General features: G+C 42.4%; 1 protein-coding gene across 1 annotated transcript in view; it reads right to left on the bottom strand.

Moving 5' to 3' along the window:
* Positions 1-15,548, bottom strand: part of SNX16 (sorting nexin 16) — a 52,092-nt gene extending 36,544 nt beyond the window's left edge. The window contains exons 1-2 of the mRNA XM_089660982.1: positions 15,412-15,548; positions 3,700-4,138 (exon numbers count right to left, since the gene is read on the bottom strand). Coding sequence (XP_089517108.1) covers positions 3,700-4,053 — 354 coding nt within the window. The 5' untranslated portion in view covers positions 4,054-4,138; positions 15,412-15,548. The remainder of the gene's footprint in view (positions 1-3,699; positions 4,139-15,411) is intronic.
* Between the last annotated feature and the right edge of the window lie 917 nt (positions 15,549-16,465).

The raw sequence follows: 16,465 nt of genomic DNA, 5'->3' as shown, positions 1-16,465 counted from the left end.
GCAGCTTCTAGGAGTTTGAAAAAAAAAAAAAAAAAAAAAAAAACCTAGTGTGCATGAAGTCTAGAAGATAAGTTCACCTTATGCACAAAAATAATAAGTGCACATTTGTTTGCAGGTAAAAAAAATGTGCATTTATCATTTTTGTCTGCAGGACCCTGTAGAGCGTTGCACCAGCGATCAGCAAAACGCTGGTGCCATGCAGGTCTCCTGAAGATCTGTCAGTATGTCTGCTTGCCATTTAAAGGATGTACGAGCAACCAGATATACTGACAGGAAGATTCAATGTGGCTAAATGGTTAGCACTTCCACCAGGCAGTACTAGGGTTGTTGGTTGGAATCCCAGCCACGGCACCACTTGCCTGAAGTTTGCATGTTCTCCCTGTGTCTGTGTGGGTTTCCTCCGGGTATTCCGGTATCCTCCCACACTCCAACGACATGATGGTAGGTTAATTGGCTCCTGTCTAACTTGTCCCTAGTATGTGTATGAATGAATGTGAGTTAGTGACCTTAGACTGTACGCCCCTTGAGGGTTAGGGACTGATGTGAATGTATGAATTTAATGCGTTCTGCGGGACTTTTTGTACTGCGAAAAATTCATAAACTGTAATGCGGTTTCCCATAGGAATGCATTGAAAACCAATTAATCCGTTCCAGAGGTCAGAAAAAAGTTAAAAAAAAAAAAAAAAAAAAAAAAAGTATTTTATCTGTTCAAAACCCTTTATAAAAGTGCACTTTAAAAAAGGCATAAATTCTGTACAGGGACGTGATTAAAAATTGGGCAGAGGCTACAGGCGATCGCAGCAGAAGTGGGAGCGGGTACCTGTCAAATTCAGGTATCCGCTCCCCAAAGGTGCCATTCCTTAATGGGGAACGTGGGACAAAGGCTTAAAGTGGAACTTCCCCTTTTGGGTGGAGCTCCACGTTAAGCTACTGCACGCCCCCCCCGCCAAAAACAAAATACAGGAAATATGAGAAAACTGGACTAAGGCAGGCCATAGATTATGCACATTCCTTTACACAATGGGTGGAAGGAAAGAAAATTGCTCAATTCCCCCATCTACACAGTCAGTGTTGATGGAGGACTCCCTCCTGCAGTGTTATTGTGTTCTGCCAGCTAGAGCTGGAGGCACTAATTGTTTGGGAAAAATAGATCAATAAAAAATAGGTTGATAGATTGACTTGTGTACAACCAAGGTGCCCAGTGTCCCTGCTGAACTGGCCAAATTTTGATTGAATACATCCAAAGATAAAGTAGAGATGTATTTAACACACGTGGGTGTCTTTTTAATGGATTAGTATTGGCTTGGTACTTTTCCAGTTAAAGTGTTACCAGACCCACAACAGTAAAATCAGTCTGTATATGCAGTATAAAGCAAGCTTGTTATACTCATTGTGGAACCTAAAGGGGTTAATCCTCTGCATTGTGTAAAAAGGCTGATCCTGTCTTGTCTGATCCTCCCCTTTTACTGTCCCAAATCCATCTACTGATAGTACAGAGCTCTAGGAGACACTGTGCACATGCTCAGTTTGGTATGTATTGCTAGAAGGTTTTATTTTTTTTTTTTTGGGAGGGTGCATGTGATCAGTACAGGGCCAGAGGGTCAGGAGTGAGGCAGCCTCATACAGTGCCTTGAAAAAAGTATTCATACCCCTTGAAATGTTCCACATTTTTACATGTTACAACCAAAAACAAATGTATTTTATGTGATAGACCAACACAAAGTGGCACATAATTGTGAAGTGGAAGGAAAATGATAAATGGTTTTCAAAATTTTTTACAAATAAATATCTGAAAAGTGTGGCGTGCATTTGGATCCAGCCTCCCTGAGTCAATACTTTGTAGAACCACCTTTCGCTGCAATTACAGCTGCAAGTCTTTTTGGGAATGTCTCTACCAGCTTTGCACATCTAGAGAGTGAAATTTTTGCCCATTCTTCTTTGCAAAATAGCTCAAGCTCTGTCAGATTGGATGGAGAGCGTCTGTGAACAGCAATTTTCAAGTCTTGCCACAGATTCTCAATTGGATTTAGGTCCGGACTTTGACTGGGCCATTCTAACACAGGAATATGCTTTGATCTAAATCATTCCATTGTAGCTCTGGCTGTATGTTTAGGGTCGTTGTCCTGCTGGAAGGTGAACCTCCACCCCAGTCTCAAGTCTTTTGCAGACTGTAACAGGTTTTCTTCTAAGATTGCCCTGTATTTGGCTCCATCCATCTTCCCATCAACTCTGACCAGCTTCCCTGTCCCTGCTGAAGAAAAGCATCCCCACATGATGCTGGCAGCACCATGTTTCACAGCGGGGATGGTGTGTTCAGGGTGATGTGCACCACACAGTATTTTACTTTTAGGCCAAAAAGTTAAATTTTGGTCTCATCTGAGCAGAACACCTTCTTCCACATGTTTGCTGTGTCGCCCACATGGCTTCTTGCAAACAGGACTTCTTATGGCTTTCTTTCAACAATGGCTTCTTGCCATTCTTCCATAAAGGCCAGATTTGTGGAGTGCACAACTAATAGTTGTCCTGTGGACAGATTCTTCCTCTTGAGCTGTGGATTTCTGCAGCTCCTCCAGAGTTACCATTGGCCTCTTGGCTACTTCTCTGATTAATACTCTCCTTGCCCGGGCTGTCAGTTTAGGTGATTGGCCATGCCTTGGTAGGTTTGCAGTTGTGCCATACTCTTCAATCCATCATCCGCAATTGGAAACAGTGCTCCATGAGATGTACAAAGCTTGGGATATTTTTTTATAATCTAACCCTGCGTTAAACTTCTCCACAACCTTGTCCCTGTCTGGTGTGTTCCTTGGCCTTCAGGATGCTGTTTGTTCACTAATGTTCTCTAACAAACCTCTGAGGGCTTCACAGAACAGCTGTATTTATACTGAGATTAAACTACACACAGGTAGACTCTATTTACTAATTAGGTGACTTCTGAAGGCAATTGGTTCCACTAGATTTTAGTTAGGGGTATCAGAGTAAAGGGGGCTGAATACAAATGCACACTTTTAAGATATTTGTTAAAAATGTTGAAAACCATTTATCATTTTCCTTCCACTTCACAATTATTTGCTACTTTGTGTTGGTCTATCACACAAAGTCTCAATAAAATACATTTACGTTTGTGGTTGTAACATTACAAAATTTGGAAAATTTCAAGGGGTGTGAGTACTTTTTCAAGGCACTGTAGGACAGTCAGAGGAGAAGGACAACTCCTCCTTCAAGCTTTAACCAGTGTTCGGCCAGACACTGATAGAAGTCACAAGATTGCTATATACTGCAGATGAGAAAAGGTATTTATCAGTTTATATTTACTAAACCAATTGCATTTCCATGTTCTGTGCACTGTGGAGACCAGTTATAGTGAATGCAGGGTCATGGGTTTAGTAACACTTTAAGGCGATTTAAAGACCATAAGAGTGACAGAGTACAGGTGGGCAGCATTTTTACCAGATGGGCTGCAAACATTGTCTGAAGCCGTAGCTAATGTAAGAGGTAAGTACAGATTTACTGGAAGGAGGTCTCAGATTCAGGTATTGAGAAAACTAGGAAGAGAGGTTGGGTGCTTTAAATGTGTATTTGTACTTTGAAGATCAGGATGTGTGTATTTGTGTCTGTCTTTTCCACTTTCAGCAGTGAAAACACTACTCTGGGTTCTTGGAGTCAAAAATTAATTTGCAACTGTGAACCGACAAAACTCACCGTAAACTTGGCTCGTTCTTCCATTACTTCATATCCTAAAATGGTTGGAGTTGAAGGCCTTTCCTCCAAATCCGAGTTTTGTATGTGTTCATGTTCCACTGGTCGGGAACTGTACTCTACTGATGAGTCAAACTTAGTCCTGATGAGAGGGCTGCCGCATACAGATGAAGTGCAGCTCACTTGATCGGGTGCACTGAGTTTCTTGCGCCCTCTGGGATCTTCATGTGGCTCCTTTGACGAGTTTGAACTAGCTGAGCTGCTTCCAAGCGAGGAGCTCCTTTGGCTTCTAGTTGTAATGCTGCCTGCAGAAGAATTTCCTATTGGCATAGGTACAGGTACAAAAGGAGTTGCCATGCTTGTTGCACTTTTCAGCTGTATGACTGTGCCAAATGACACCACCCATCTAACAAAGCATTCTGGCCGCACAAAAATGCAGAATCTGGGAGAAAAAACGATACAGAAAAGACTGAAATGGGTTGTGAAAGTATGCAAAACTACTACTTCTTTGATTCAAGATTTTTTATTAACCTCTTAGTGACGGAGGGTAAAACAAATGTAAATACCTGAACACAATTTTGCAACTTTGACAGGAGTTAGTAAAGCTGTACATACCACCACTACTTTGTGTGTCCAGGTAGATTATACCTTGTTTTTTCAGGACATATTTGGTTTTCTTTTGCTGGTAAATGGTAATGGATATCTCCCGATTTTTTTTTTTATTATCAAAAGAAAACTGGCCTAAAGATTAACCATCAAGAAACAATGCAAAAGAAGTTCTCCTGCTCCTGGGGATCACAGGGATACCACATATGTGTATGTTGTTTGTACCCGTAGTATGGCCCAGAAACAAAAGTGCACATTTTGCTTTTTTTTTTTCTTCTTCCTAAAACATACTGACACAATTGTTTTTAAAAATGCTTAAAAAAAACAAAAAAAAAAACAAAATTACCCAAAATATACTGACTTGACCTTTGACCACTACCTTGACCCTAACACAAACCTAGATCAAACCATGATCTAGATATTTATTTTTCTTTTCTTTTACAAACTTTTGCTTATTTACTCTCTCCTGCAGTACGGAAAGATACAATTTATCTTTCTCTTAATTCAGAAGAGAGAGAAAACACGGGCAGGCTGCACAGTGACTGATCACTATGATAGCTAATCAGAAGCTATCACAGCGATCAGGTGACCAGGAACTGGGAGTCTCGGGTCCCAATCGTTAGTTCGAGTGCCAGGGCTCTTGGTGAGAACAAGCTCTCTGTGCTGGGAGCACAAAGACAGGTACGCAGATATGTAGGCCCATGGATAAAGACCCACTTCAGTGAGGCCGCATATCTGCAAATCCTCTGTGGGAAGGGGTTTAGGAACGATAATAAATTAGGTAAACCTTAAAGAGATCCTGTCACCAACACAAAGTTGCAGGTGAAAGCACAGAAAAATCAAGTATTTTAAATGCTTACCATTTTCCTTTCCTTAGCCACGTGCCTACCGGGCACTTATACCCCCTTCCCGACCAGGCCAATTTTCAGCTTTAAGCACTGTCGCACTTTGAATGACAATTGCGCGGTCATGCAACATTGTCCCATATGAATTTTTTTCACACAAATAGAGCTTTCTTTTGGTGGTATTTACTCACCGCTGGGTGTTTTATCTTTTGCGCTATAAACAAAAAAAAGAGCACAAAATTTGGAAAAAAAAAAGTTCTTTGTTTCTTATATAAAATTTTGCAAACGGTTAATTTTTCTCCTTCACTGATGTGCGTTGATGAGGCTGCACTGATAGACAGCACTGATGGGCACAGATGACTTGGCACTGATAGGTAGCACTGATAAGGCAGCATTGCTGGGCACTGACTGGCAGCACTGGTGGGTGACACTGATGGGCAGCAATGCTGGGCACCGATCGCGGTCACAGCATGAGGAACGTAATGCCGAGAACCAGCAGTTGTCAGAGGAGGGATCGACACCGATCATCAGGGCACTGAAGTGCAGCTGATAACCGGCAATTGCATTTCCCGGTGATAAGTGTGTCATTGGACACGGCTGATAACGTGGTAAAAGGCCACTGTGACTGGCCTTTCACCACATCATGTGATCAGCTGTGTCCGTAGGACACAGCGATCGCGGAGATAGCTGGGTGAGCGCCCCCGGGGGCATGCAGGAAAGCATGTTCTGGGAGGATGTCATATGATGCCCTCCCAGGATAGGCCGGCCGCAGTGAAGCCATCATTCAGCTATCTGCGGTCAGCAAGTGGTTAAAGGAGCTCCCCTGGCTGTACCTCTCTTGAGGTTACAGGAGTACAGTTCGTTCTGCACTCCTGTGACCTGTTTTCTGCTGAGAGCCTGAGCCAGCTGCTGCCTCCCCCACCACAGCCCAGCACTTCAATGAGCGTGCGCAGGGGCAGGGGCCTTTAGGTCAGAGCAGACAGCAGTGACTGATAGCTAGCTCTGCTCACAGTAAAAGAAAATAGAAAATAAACCCAAACTTCTCTTTAAATTATTTTTTCATTCTCTTACAATGTGTTTGGACCAGGGTGGTGCTGTGGACATAGCATATCTTGATTTCAGCAAGGCATTTGATACAATTCCACATTAATGGTCTACTACAAAAGTTGTACAAGCTAGGACTTAGCCCTTGGGTGGTTCAGTGGATATGCAGCTGGCTAAAGGATAGATACCAGAGTGTGGTTGTAAATGGGGTTCACTCAGAACAGAGACCAGTCACTAGTGGTGTACCCCAAGGCTCTGTACTAGGTCCTGTTCTATTTAATCTATATGTAAGTGATATAACTAAAGGTTTATCGGGTAGAGTTTGTCTTTTTGCGGATGACACAAAGGTGTGCAATAGGGTTGATAACGCTGGAGTTGTCTGAAACATGGAATATGATTTGGCATTGCTGGAAGATTGGTCAAAACAGTGGAAACTGCAGTTCAATATTTCTAAATGTAAAATAATGCACGTAGTGAAAAATAATCCCCTGAGAGAGTACAACATTGGGGGTACAGTGTTGGCCACCACTACAGAGGAAAAGGACTTGGGGGTACTTATTTCAGAAGACTGAAAAATGAGCAGTGTTGCCAGCAATGGGGAAAGCAAATAGAATTCTAGGACGCATCACTAGCGGGGTCACCAGCAGGAAGGAGGTCCTGCTTCCCCTATATAGATCTTTAGTTAGACCTCATTTAGAATACTGTGTCCAGTTCTGGAGACCTCACTTACAAGAAGATATTGATAAGATAGAACAAGTCCAGAGACAGATAACAAAAATGGTGGAAGGTCTGGGGGATCAAACATATCAAGAGTGACTTTAGGAACTTAACATATACAGTCTGGAGGACAGAAGGGAAAGGGGAGACATGATTGAAACCTTTATAAGGTTCAGGAGGGCAATATTTTCAACATGAAACCAAAATCAAGAACGTGGGGATATGACCTTAAACTAACTGGAGGAAAGTTCAAACTAATCTCAGAAAGTACTATTTTACTGAAAGAGTAGTTGATGCTTGGAGTCAACTTCCAGCAGAGGTAGTGAGACAGTTAACAGTAAATAGCTCCAAACATGCATGGGACAAGCATAGATCTATATTCAGACAAAAACGTTAACAAAAAAATACCAAACAACCCCCCCCAAAAAAAAAAACACTCACAAAAATGGGCAGACTCGATGGACCACTCGATCTTTTTCTTTTCTGTGCTTCTTAACCCTATTTTCAGCTGATAATTTTTGGCGGCCAATATATTGGCATACCCCTATTATATACTGTAAATACACTGGCTAGAAAGTAGTTAAACTTAAGAGAAGATTTGACTACTTTAGGAAGAGTCAACTACCAAGCACAGCCCTCTCCCTTGCACCTCACAGCCCTCTCCTCCACTGGATATGTCTCCTTACAGTCTATGCTGGCCCAATACCTCCTTCTATAACCTTTTAAGCAGTAGTCAGGGGAGGAGTGAAGGGAAATACTATAGCGTGTCACCTAGGTGTTCATAAACAAACAATTTGTTTTTTAATACTTTCTGACAGGCGATACTCCATTATGAAGAGAATGATCCCACCCATAAATTCCACCTAGATTACTAGAAATAAAGAAAAAACGTGCTTGGTCCATTGTACTGTGAATTCTAGATGTCACCTATCAGTTTGCTCTCGTAATACACAGGGATTAATAATATCATTTGATCTGCAGCTAACTTTAATATTCCCAGCATATTTACCCTTTCTTTCTATCCATTATAAGAACCTGTGACCTGTCATGCTGTATGCCAACAAACACACTGCTCCGGCTACCAACGTATAATTAGGGACTATCCAAAACTAAACACAAAGCTAGATTGTATACTGAGCATCTCAGAAAAGAAGTCCAACTCCAGGCATGATTACTTCACAGCACCAAAACATTCCTTTGACATAGAAGCAAACCTGCATGACAGGGTATTGCTTATGAACAGTTTGTTTACATGCTGGGATTAGTATGGCTCCCGCTGTACTTCCTGTAAGAGCTGCAGGTCTCGTAGACCCCAGCTCTGTGGTCATGTCTCTGCCCCCGCTCCTACTGACCATTCACAAAATAAAGCCTTGCACTATGATTTTTTTTTTTTTTTTTTTTTTTAATGGTCCGGTAGAGAGGAGAGTGGAGACACGACCACAGCACTGAGGTTTATGGATCTGCCGCACTTACATTAAGTACAGTGGGAGCCGCATTAATCTTGGCATGTAAACAAACTAATTCACAAGACATGATGGGGCATTGCTTCAGAGGCAAAGAAAAGTTCTGCTGTTGTAAATCTGATAAGGTTATCAAGTCTGGAGTTGGGCTTTAAAGTAGAAATAAAGGCAAAACTTTGTTCCCCTATTTTGGATAGAGTTGGGGAGGGTTATAACCCGTCAATTTTTTGCCATCTGTGTTTCATTGGGGAGATTTCCCTTCACTTCCTGTCCCAAAGCCAAAACAGAAGTGGGAGGAAATCCCTCCAAAGTGAGGGATCCCCTGGTTGTCACCAGAACGAGTGTCCCCATTAAAAGCTTTCCCCTCTATTACTATTTTGGAGGCGACCCAATATTTGGGGTTTTCCTTCACTATCATTTTCAGTGATAATGGTAAACATGACAAAAAGGAGAAGATGAATCTCCCAAATGGGGACAGACAGCAACAAAAAACATGACAGGTGTCCTAATCCTTCTCCACTCTATCCACAACTAAAGGAAAACAAAATACATTTAGTTATACTTTAAATTTAAAGTTAGTTCTGCACTCATGTGAATCGTTTTCAGCTGACAGCGGGCTGAAGCCTGCTGTCGGCTGATGTCATAGAGCTTGTCCAGGCTCTGAAAAGATCCCGACCATATGGTTGGGATCCACCCAGATCCCTTGACCGACGGCTGGCTCAACCTCTTTGTAATCCACAGAAAGCCTGAGCCAACCGCTCTGATCCCCTCCATAGCCCAGCACTCCAGTGAGTGCTGGAGGGGCAAAGCAGACAGCGGTGACTGATAGTCTCAGCTCTCTACCCAGAGTGGAGAGCAGAACCGAGTAATCATGGTGTTTGATTGGTCAGTTCTCTGTGCAGAGCGAGCGGGGAACATATTTGAAGCCCAGCTCCAAGGGGAAAAAAACTACATTTACAGTGCTGCTGACGCTGACCCCCCCACACACACACACACTGCAAGGGGTAAATGTCTTTTAACCCTAGGGGGGTGAGGAATACAGTGTATTACCTTATTCATTGTGCTGGTAGGCCCCCCAGACCTGTGCAACCAGTCCCCCCGAAGCCTCTTCTATATGGTTTTCCTGCTGGCAGTCACACGACATACATCAAGTGCAATGCAGGGTCAACAGCCATATACTGTAAAGGAGGACAGCAAAGAACTTGCCCCAAGCTGGAGCAAAGAAGAATGCTGGAGCCTGCCAGAGCAATAAATTCTACTTACCTAGGTGGATGCAGCATCTGTCTGATTGCACTGTCAGTCACAGCTGTCTGCTCCCCCCCCCGCGCTCACTGGAGGGAGCGATTGAGTCAGCAGATCTCTGAGAAGCTGAGTCAGGTGCTACTCTGGACTCTGGGGTGGATCCCGACTTCAAAGTTGGGATCTTTCCCCAGCCTGGACCGTCTGAGTGATGTCAGCCCGTTGTCAGCTGAAAATGGGTAACAGAAGTGCAGAAGGAACTGCTCTCCTGCAATCCACAGGAGAAAAACAGCCAAAAGAGCTTAGGCTGAACTTCTCACACATGACTAAACAAAGAAAAGATAACCAAAACTGATCTAAGAGACAAGTCAACAATTAACTTGCTCCATAAATCATAACACCGATGAATACATAACCATTGTGAAAAGCTGCTGCTAAGTTCTGTCAAGACAGTTCCTAACTACCAAGAAGAGTCCACTCCCTTTCAAAATCAGATGTCTTCATGTAATGGCATATTACATATGGGCATCCTCAATCCTGTTATCTCATTGTAGGTCCTTTGGGAAGGGTCTGCTGGACAACATTGTAGTCTCTTATTACAGGTATTTATATCATTCCTACAATTTACGCAGTAAATACTACATACTGTACTTTCACATCACTCACTGCCCCAAGGAACTTACAACCTAAAGTCCCCAACTCTCATACATACAACCTTAGGTCCTACTAAGGACCAACTCAGACAGCAGCTAATTAATCTACCAGCATATGTGAGAGAAAAAAAACTAGAGTACCAGGAGGAAACCCACTCAAGTACAGGGAGAACATACAAACTCCATGCAGACAGTGTCCTAACCATAAACCACCAGAGACCAAGGCAAGAAAAGGGACTTTTTAATTTAAAAATGAACTCAAAGTAATGATGTGCTTTAGTTAAACTAACATCTGAGATAAACGAAGAATGCTGTCATTATTCACTCCTGAAAAATGCTAGTTGCCTGGCTGACATGCCTCCGTCTTGATTGAATCAAATATTCAGGGTTCTTTAGTGTTATATAGTACAACACAGTACCATATAACAAATCATTTTTGGGTCTTTTTACATGTACTTTCACTCATCGTTCACACAACTTTTGCCCAAGATCCACACATTTTTCTAAATAAATCTTATGTGAAAAATGTGCAAATTTTTGGTGAAAATGTTGAAGACCGGTTCATACAATCTCTGTGTTCTGGATGTGTTTCTGCAAACATGTTTTTTTTCTCCTTTTTTTATCTTTATCTCAGTTTAGGACAAGTGCATTCCAGTGCATTTTTAATGCATTCCATACAGAACAAATGCAGCATGTTCTACTTCTGTTATCTGCACTGATGTGAAACAGGCCATTCGAATTCATGGAAAACACTGTGCATGCCTTTGTGCTGCAGATTAACCACTTGCCAACCAGCTGCAGTACACATACTGATGTACATGTACGTGATTTTGCCCGCTCCAGTTCAGGGATGCGTTGTGAGCCTCCCATAACCCCCCGGTACTTGGGAGCCCTGTGCTTAAGGTCTACAAAGCTGTTATGAATTCATTCATAACAGCTGTGTTTCCTAGGCTGTCATTGTCTTACAGCTGTCACATGGTACCTGGACCAATCACAGCACCCTTCACCAATCACAGTAGCCAATCACAGATCAGATTGTCAGGAATATAACCCAGACATTACAGTTGAATACTTTGCTGTTACAATGATCTTCACTGTACATGGAAAAAAAAAAAGATTTTATATATATATATATATATATATATATATATATATATATAGTTAAAAGATTGAGTAAGAAAATTTACTTTTTTTTTTTTGTTAAACACGTCACAAGTCAGTATCCCTGATTACTGCCACATCAGTCACATGGTGGTATGCTGTACTGCACTGGTGGCATTTTGTATTAAACAAAAAAAGTGAAAAAATAATGTATTTGATTTCTTCATTTAAAAAAAAAAAAAATTGTGACAAAAAATAACTTCAATAAAACTCACCTATTACTAAATGTCTCCGACTGTCTACTTTCCAAACAAGGGGTTATTTGGGGTGTATTTGTACTGTCCTTGCGTTTTAGGGCCTCAAGAAATGAGATAGCCCGTTAGTATATCAGGACTGGTCGATTTTCAGTTATATATAGTTTGTAGACACTATAACTTTCACAAAAAACAATTAATATACACTTATTGGGATTTTTCCCCAAAGACAAGTAGTAGAATACATTTTGGCCTAATTTTATTATTTTTATTTATTTCAGGTACTTATATAGTGCTGTCAATTTACGCAGCGCTTTACATATATATTGTACATTCACAGCAGTCGCTAACCCTCAAGGGGCGTACAATCTTAGTTTTATGATGAAATTAGATTTTATTGGATATGTTTTATAACAGAAGGTAGAAAATATTTTCCAAAATTGTGGGGTTTTTTTCATTTATATTGTAAAAAAAATTAAAAAACCCAGTTGTGATTAAAAACCACCAAAAGAAAACTATTTGTGTGAAAAAGAAAATTATAAAAATTTCATTTGTATACAGCGTTGCATGATCGCACAATTGCCAGTTAAAATAGCATAGTGCTGAATAGCAAAAAATGCCATGGTCATGGAAGGGGTAAAATCTTCCAGAGCTCAAGTGGTTAATAACTCCCTGGACTGCATCTGGTGTGAACCAGCCCCCAAAGATAGACCCTTTAACCACTTGTCTACTGGACAGTAAAAAGATGGGGGTTGTAAATAGATACTACAAATGTTAAGCCCTAAAATTGTACACACCCGTGAAATCACAGAAACCTACAGAACACCAAATTCTTCATAGGCGACTCTTTAAAAGCCTTTACATGTGACCCTAGAATTATAGCTCTCACTCTGACATTTGTGACGATACCTCGCATGTGTGACGCAATAGATGTTACATGCATGTGCGTACATTGTGCTTTTTAATGAGATATGCAAGAGGCTGATTTTTTTTTTCATTTTCATATAATTTGTTTTTACATTTTTTTATGTATTTTTTTAAACTTTATTGCTCTGACAAGGGGGCTAGCAAGCATCTTGTTAGCGCCATCAAAGTGAGAGCTGTTCGCGTCACTTTTATCAGAAAACTCTGCGCCAGCTCTTAAAGCCGCTATCAAACTTACAGCTGTGAGCTTGATTTAACCACTTGTTTACCCTGCTGTTTATATTTATAATGTGCCCTGGTAGGCAAGTGGTTAAAATGAAACAAAAGTCTAAGCGTACCAATTGTTTATAGTCTGCTTCATAGAAAGTTCGTATTTTTGTTTTCCTGGCTGGTCCCAGAGCTGCTGCCCCCTCAACTCTCCTGCATGCGAGTGTCTCCTTTAGCTAGCGCCCCTAAAGGAGACATCTATGCATGAGCACCCCTGGCCAAAGCTGCATGCTTCCATTGAAACACATGCTCTGTGCCAGCCCTGACCAATCAGAATCAATCTTATCCATCCCAGAAGGGCTGCACAAAGAAGAGGGGGTGGGGAATTCAGTGTTAGTTCACTATTTCATTTTTTTCTGTAAAGGTGAATTAATGCTTTAAAGGATAAGTTCATTTTTTATTTAAATTATAAATGCAAATGTTTTTTTTTTTTTGAGCCTGGAAAGCATTACACCAGCAATCAGCAGATTGTACCATGCAGGACTCCTGCAGAATGTCAGTGTATCTGCTTGCTCATATATCCTGTACAGACAAGCAGATAAAGTCTGACATGAACTACCAAAGCGCTCAACAACACTGTGGTATTTCATTGAGAACTACAAACCAACAGCCACAAAGGATGTCGGGACTTGTTGTTCATTTATTCATAGAACCCTGTGTGTGGGCAGAGCTCAGAATGGCCAAGCTGTTTTCAAAAACTGACAGCCCTGTACAGGGAACTTCTCCCCATACTGCTGTCACAAGGGGGAAAGGGGTGGAATCGGGCAGCAGCTGCAGCGGTGGGATCATGTTACATATCCCACCCTAAAAATGGGTGGAATATGTAACATGTTCCCAAAGGTGAACCTATCCTTTAAGCTGCTGCCATGATCATTGCACCAGGTTTCCTTTTTCAGGGTGGCTCCTTTATCTTGCAGCAAACTATGGTGCCACCCTTGAATGCAGGCACTGAAGTTGTGGCTTCCTACATTGTGTGCATCAATAGAAACACACAGCCCTGTAGTCTGAGGATGACAAGGCACTCCCCAGCTCATCCCACCTACAATCGCTCCCTTCTTCACACTAAGAGTTTCACTGTCCACTGTTAAAGCGGTTGTAAAGGTTTTTTACCTTCATGCATTCTATGCAGGGTAAAAAATCTTCTGTGTGCAGCCATGCCCCCAGCCCCCCTCAATACTTACCTGAGCCTCATCAAGATCCAGTGATGGGCATGACAGCCTGGGCTGTCTCGGGTCTCTACTTCCATATTGGCTGAGACAGCAAGTGGGAGCCATTGGCTGCTGCCACTCATAGCCAGTCAGCTGGGGGGGGGGGGCACCCGACAGAAAGGAGGGGCCAAGAGAGCCTGAAGGGGGACTTCTCACCTAGGCAAGAAAGGGGGAAGTGTTGATTTGCAGAACAAATAAAGTACTTTACAAAAATGTATGTTCATTGGTAAGAGACCGGGCGGCATAACATCACCTTTATTGTGACAATCGGCTTTACCTCTGTACTGTGCTGGCAGATCTCAATAGTTTGTGTAAAGATCTGTTAGATCTGTCCTAACAAAGGGTTAAAGATCATGCTTGAGTGACACATTGTATGTTATTGCGCTTTAAGAAAAAAAGTCCCTAAATCTGTTCCTCTAACTGCACCTTGGAAGCTATCCTGAACAATTGGAACCTGCCTATGGAGTCCTATGTGTACCCCTACTTCATAAAATGATCTAAACAGCAAGAAATATATTTTGTAAATAAATATTAGGTATTCTGTGTGAATGAGGACATAACACAAATATAGTGTGTGTGAGTAATTTGTCTGAAAAGTAGAAATGCACTTTAAGTTGCTCATTCACCTTAAAGTGGACTTTAAGGACTAGTGGATAGATGACAGTTTTCCCTGCAAAGCAGCATTAAACCCTCAGCAGTTTTTTTTATTTAAAAGATCAGTTTGGGGTTTTTCTTTCCCCAAATTATACTTAGTGGATGCAGCATTGGTCTGCTGTTGCATCTGTCCCCCACCAGCTCTAAGTGTAAGAACTCAGCGATCACATGACCGCAGATCGCTGAATTTTATAACCCCTGGGTATTTTTGCCACCTGTGGCATTTCATTTCACTTCCTGTCCCACAGTCAAAACAGGAAGTGAGAGGGAATCCCTGGTTGTCCCCATTGGAAGATTTCTCCTCTATTCCTGTTCTGGTGACAACTCAAAATGTGGGATGTTTTTTCCACTTTCGGTGAAAACGGTAGACATGATAGAGACGGAGAATCTCTGTAATGGGGACCCAGACAGCAATACAAACCTGACATGGGTTCAAATCCATCCCCACACTACCCAAAACTAGGAAAGCAGTCTGTAATTATACGCCAGCATTACCTGGAAGGCAGGAGTTTCTGGCAAGTAAAGAAGTTAAGCAGCGAGTTCTGCAAGGAAACACATAAGGGAGGCGTTATCCCAATCTGGCAGCAAAGTGGAAGTACACTGTAAAGTGAGATTCCCCAGGTGCTGTGAAGTCAGGGATGATGCCCCCACAACTACACTGCATACTATGTAATCATAGGAGGTCCCCCCTCCCCCAGTGCAGGGAACACATGGGGCATGGCTCTGTATAGGCAGCACCGTACCTGTCCTGGTCTCAGCTCCCTCCGCTCCTCAATGATAGGAAGGAAAACATTCAGCTTCATCGCCCTCCCAGATCACACTCAGCCTACTGCACGATCTATTCCTCCACAACCAAACCTCCATCCGGATCACAACCAAGCCTCCATCTGGGAGCGGAGCCAAGCCTCACTCTGGAACCAGGAAGTGTTACCAAGCCTCGTTCCCGCTCTCATAGAACACTCCAAACAAGGAATCACGTGTAGAATGACTCTTGCTACAAAAGGAGAGCTTCTTCTGATGTCGCAAATGTAAAAACCTCTGCATAGTTTAATCACTTGCCCTCTGGAAGATTTTACCCCCTCGTGACTAGGCCTTTTTTTTTCGCTGGACAGCACTACGCTACTTTAAAGTGTTACCAGGGGCGGACTGACAACTCATGGGGCCCCAGGGCAATAGGGGATCATGGGGCCCCTGTGTCCTCGCCCACACTCAAAAAAGACTATAAAAGGTACCAGGGGCATTTCATGGGGCCCCCTACTGATTCCGGGCCCTCGAGCAGTGCCGAGTGCTCAAATGATAAGTCCGCCCCTGAGTGTTACTAAACCCACAACAGTAAAATCAGTCTGTATATGCAGTAAAGCATGCTTGTTATACTCACTGTGGAGCCTAAGGGGTTAATCCTCTGCATTGTGTAAAAAGGCTGTTTGATCCTGAATTCTCTGCTCCTCTTGTTGAAATTACCACCTGATACAGACTGAATCCGTAGTCACATACACATGCTCAGTTTGGTGTGTATTGCTAGAGAGGTTTTCAGGTTTTTTTAGGAGAGTGCATGTGATCAGCACAGGGCCAATCAGCACTGTCCAGACAGAGGTCAGGGGTTCTGCATCCTCCTAGAACAGGGGTGTTAAACTTGCAACCCTCAAACTGTTGCAAAACTACAAGTTCCATCATACCTCTGCCTTTGGGAGTCATGCTTGTAACTGTCAATCTTGCAATGCCTCATGGGAATTGTAGTTTGGCAACAGCTGGAGGGCCACCAGTTTGACACCCGTGTCCTAGAGCAGAAAGAAAACT

This window comes from Staurois parvus, unplaced genomic scaffold (genome assembly GCF_062004578.1).
Source record: "Staurois parvus isolate SC_StPar_1 unplaced genomic scaffold, SC_StPar_1.0 ptg001302l, whole genome shotgun sequence".
Classification (NCBI taxonomy): Eukaryota; Metazoa; Chordata; class Amphibia; order Anura; family Ranidae; genus Staurois; species Staurois parvus.
Note: the sequence above shows the minus strand (reverse complement) of the source record. Positions and strands in the feature narration are given on the sequence as shown.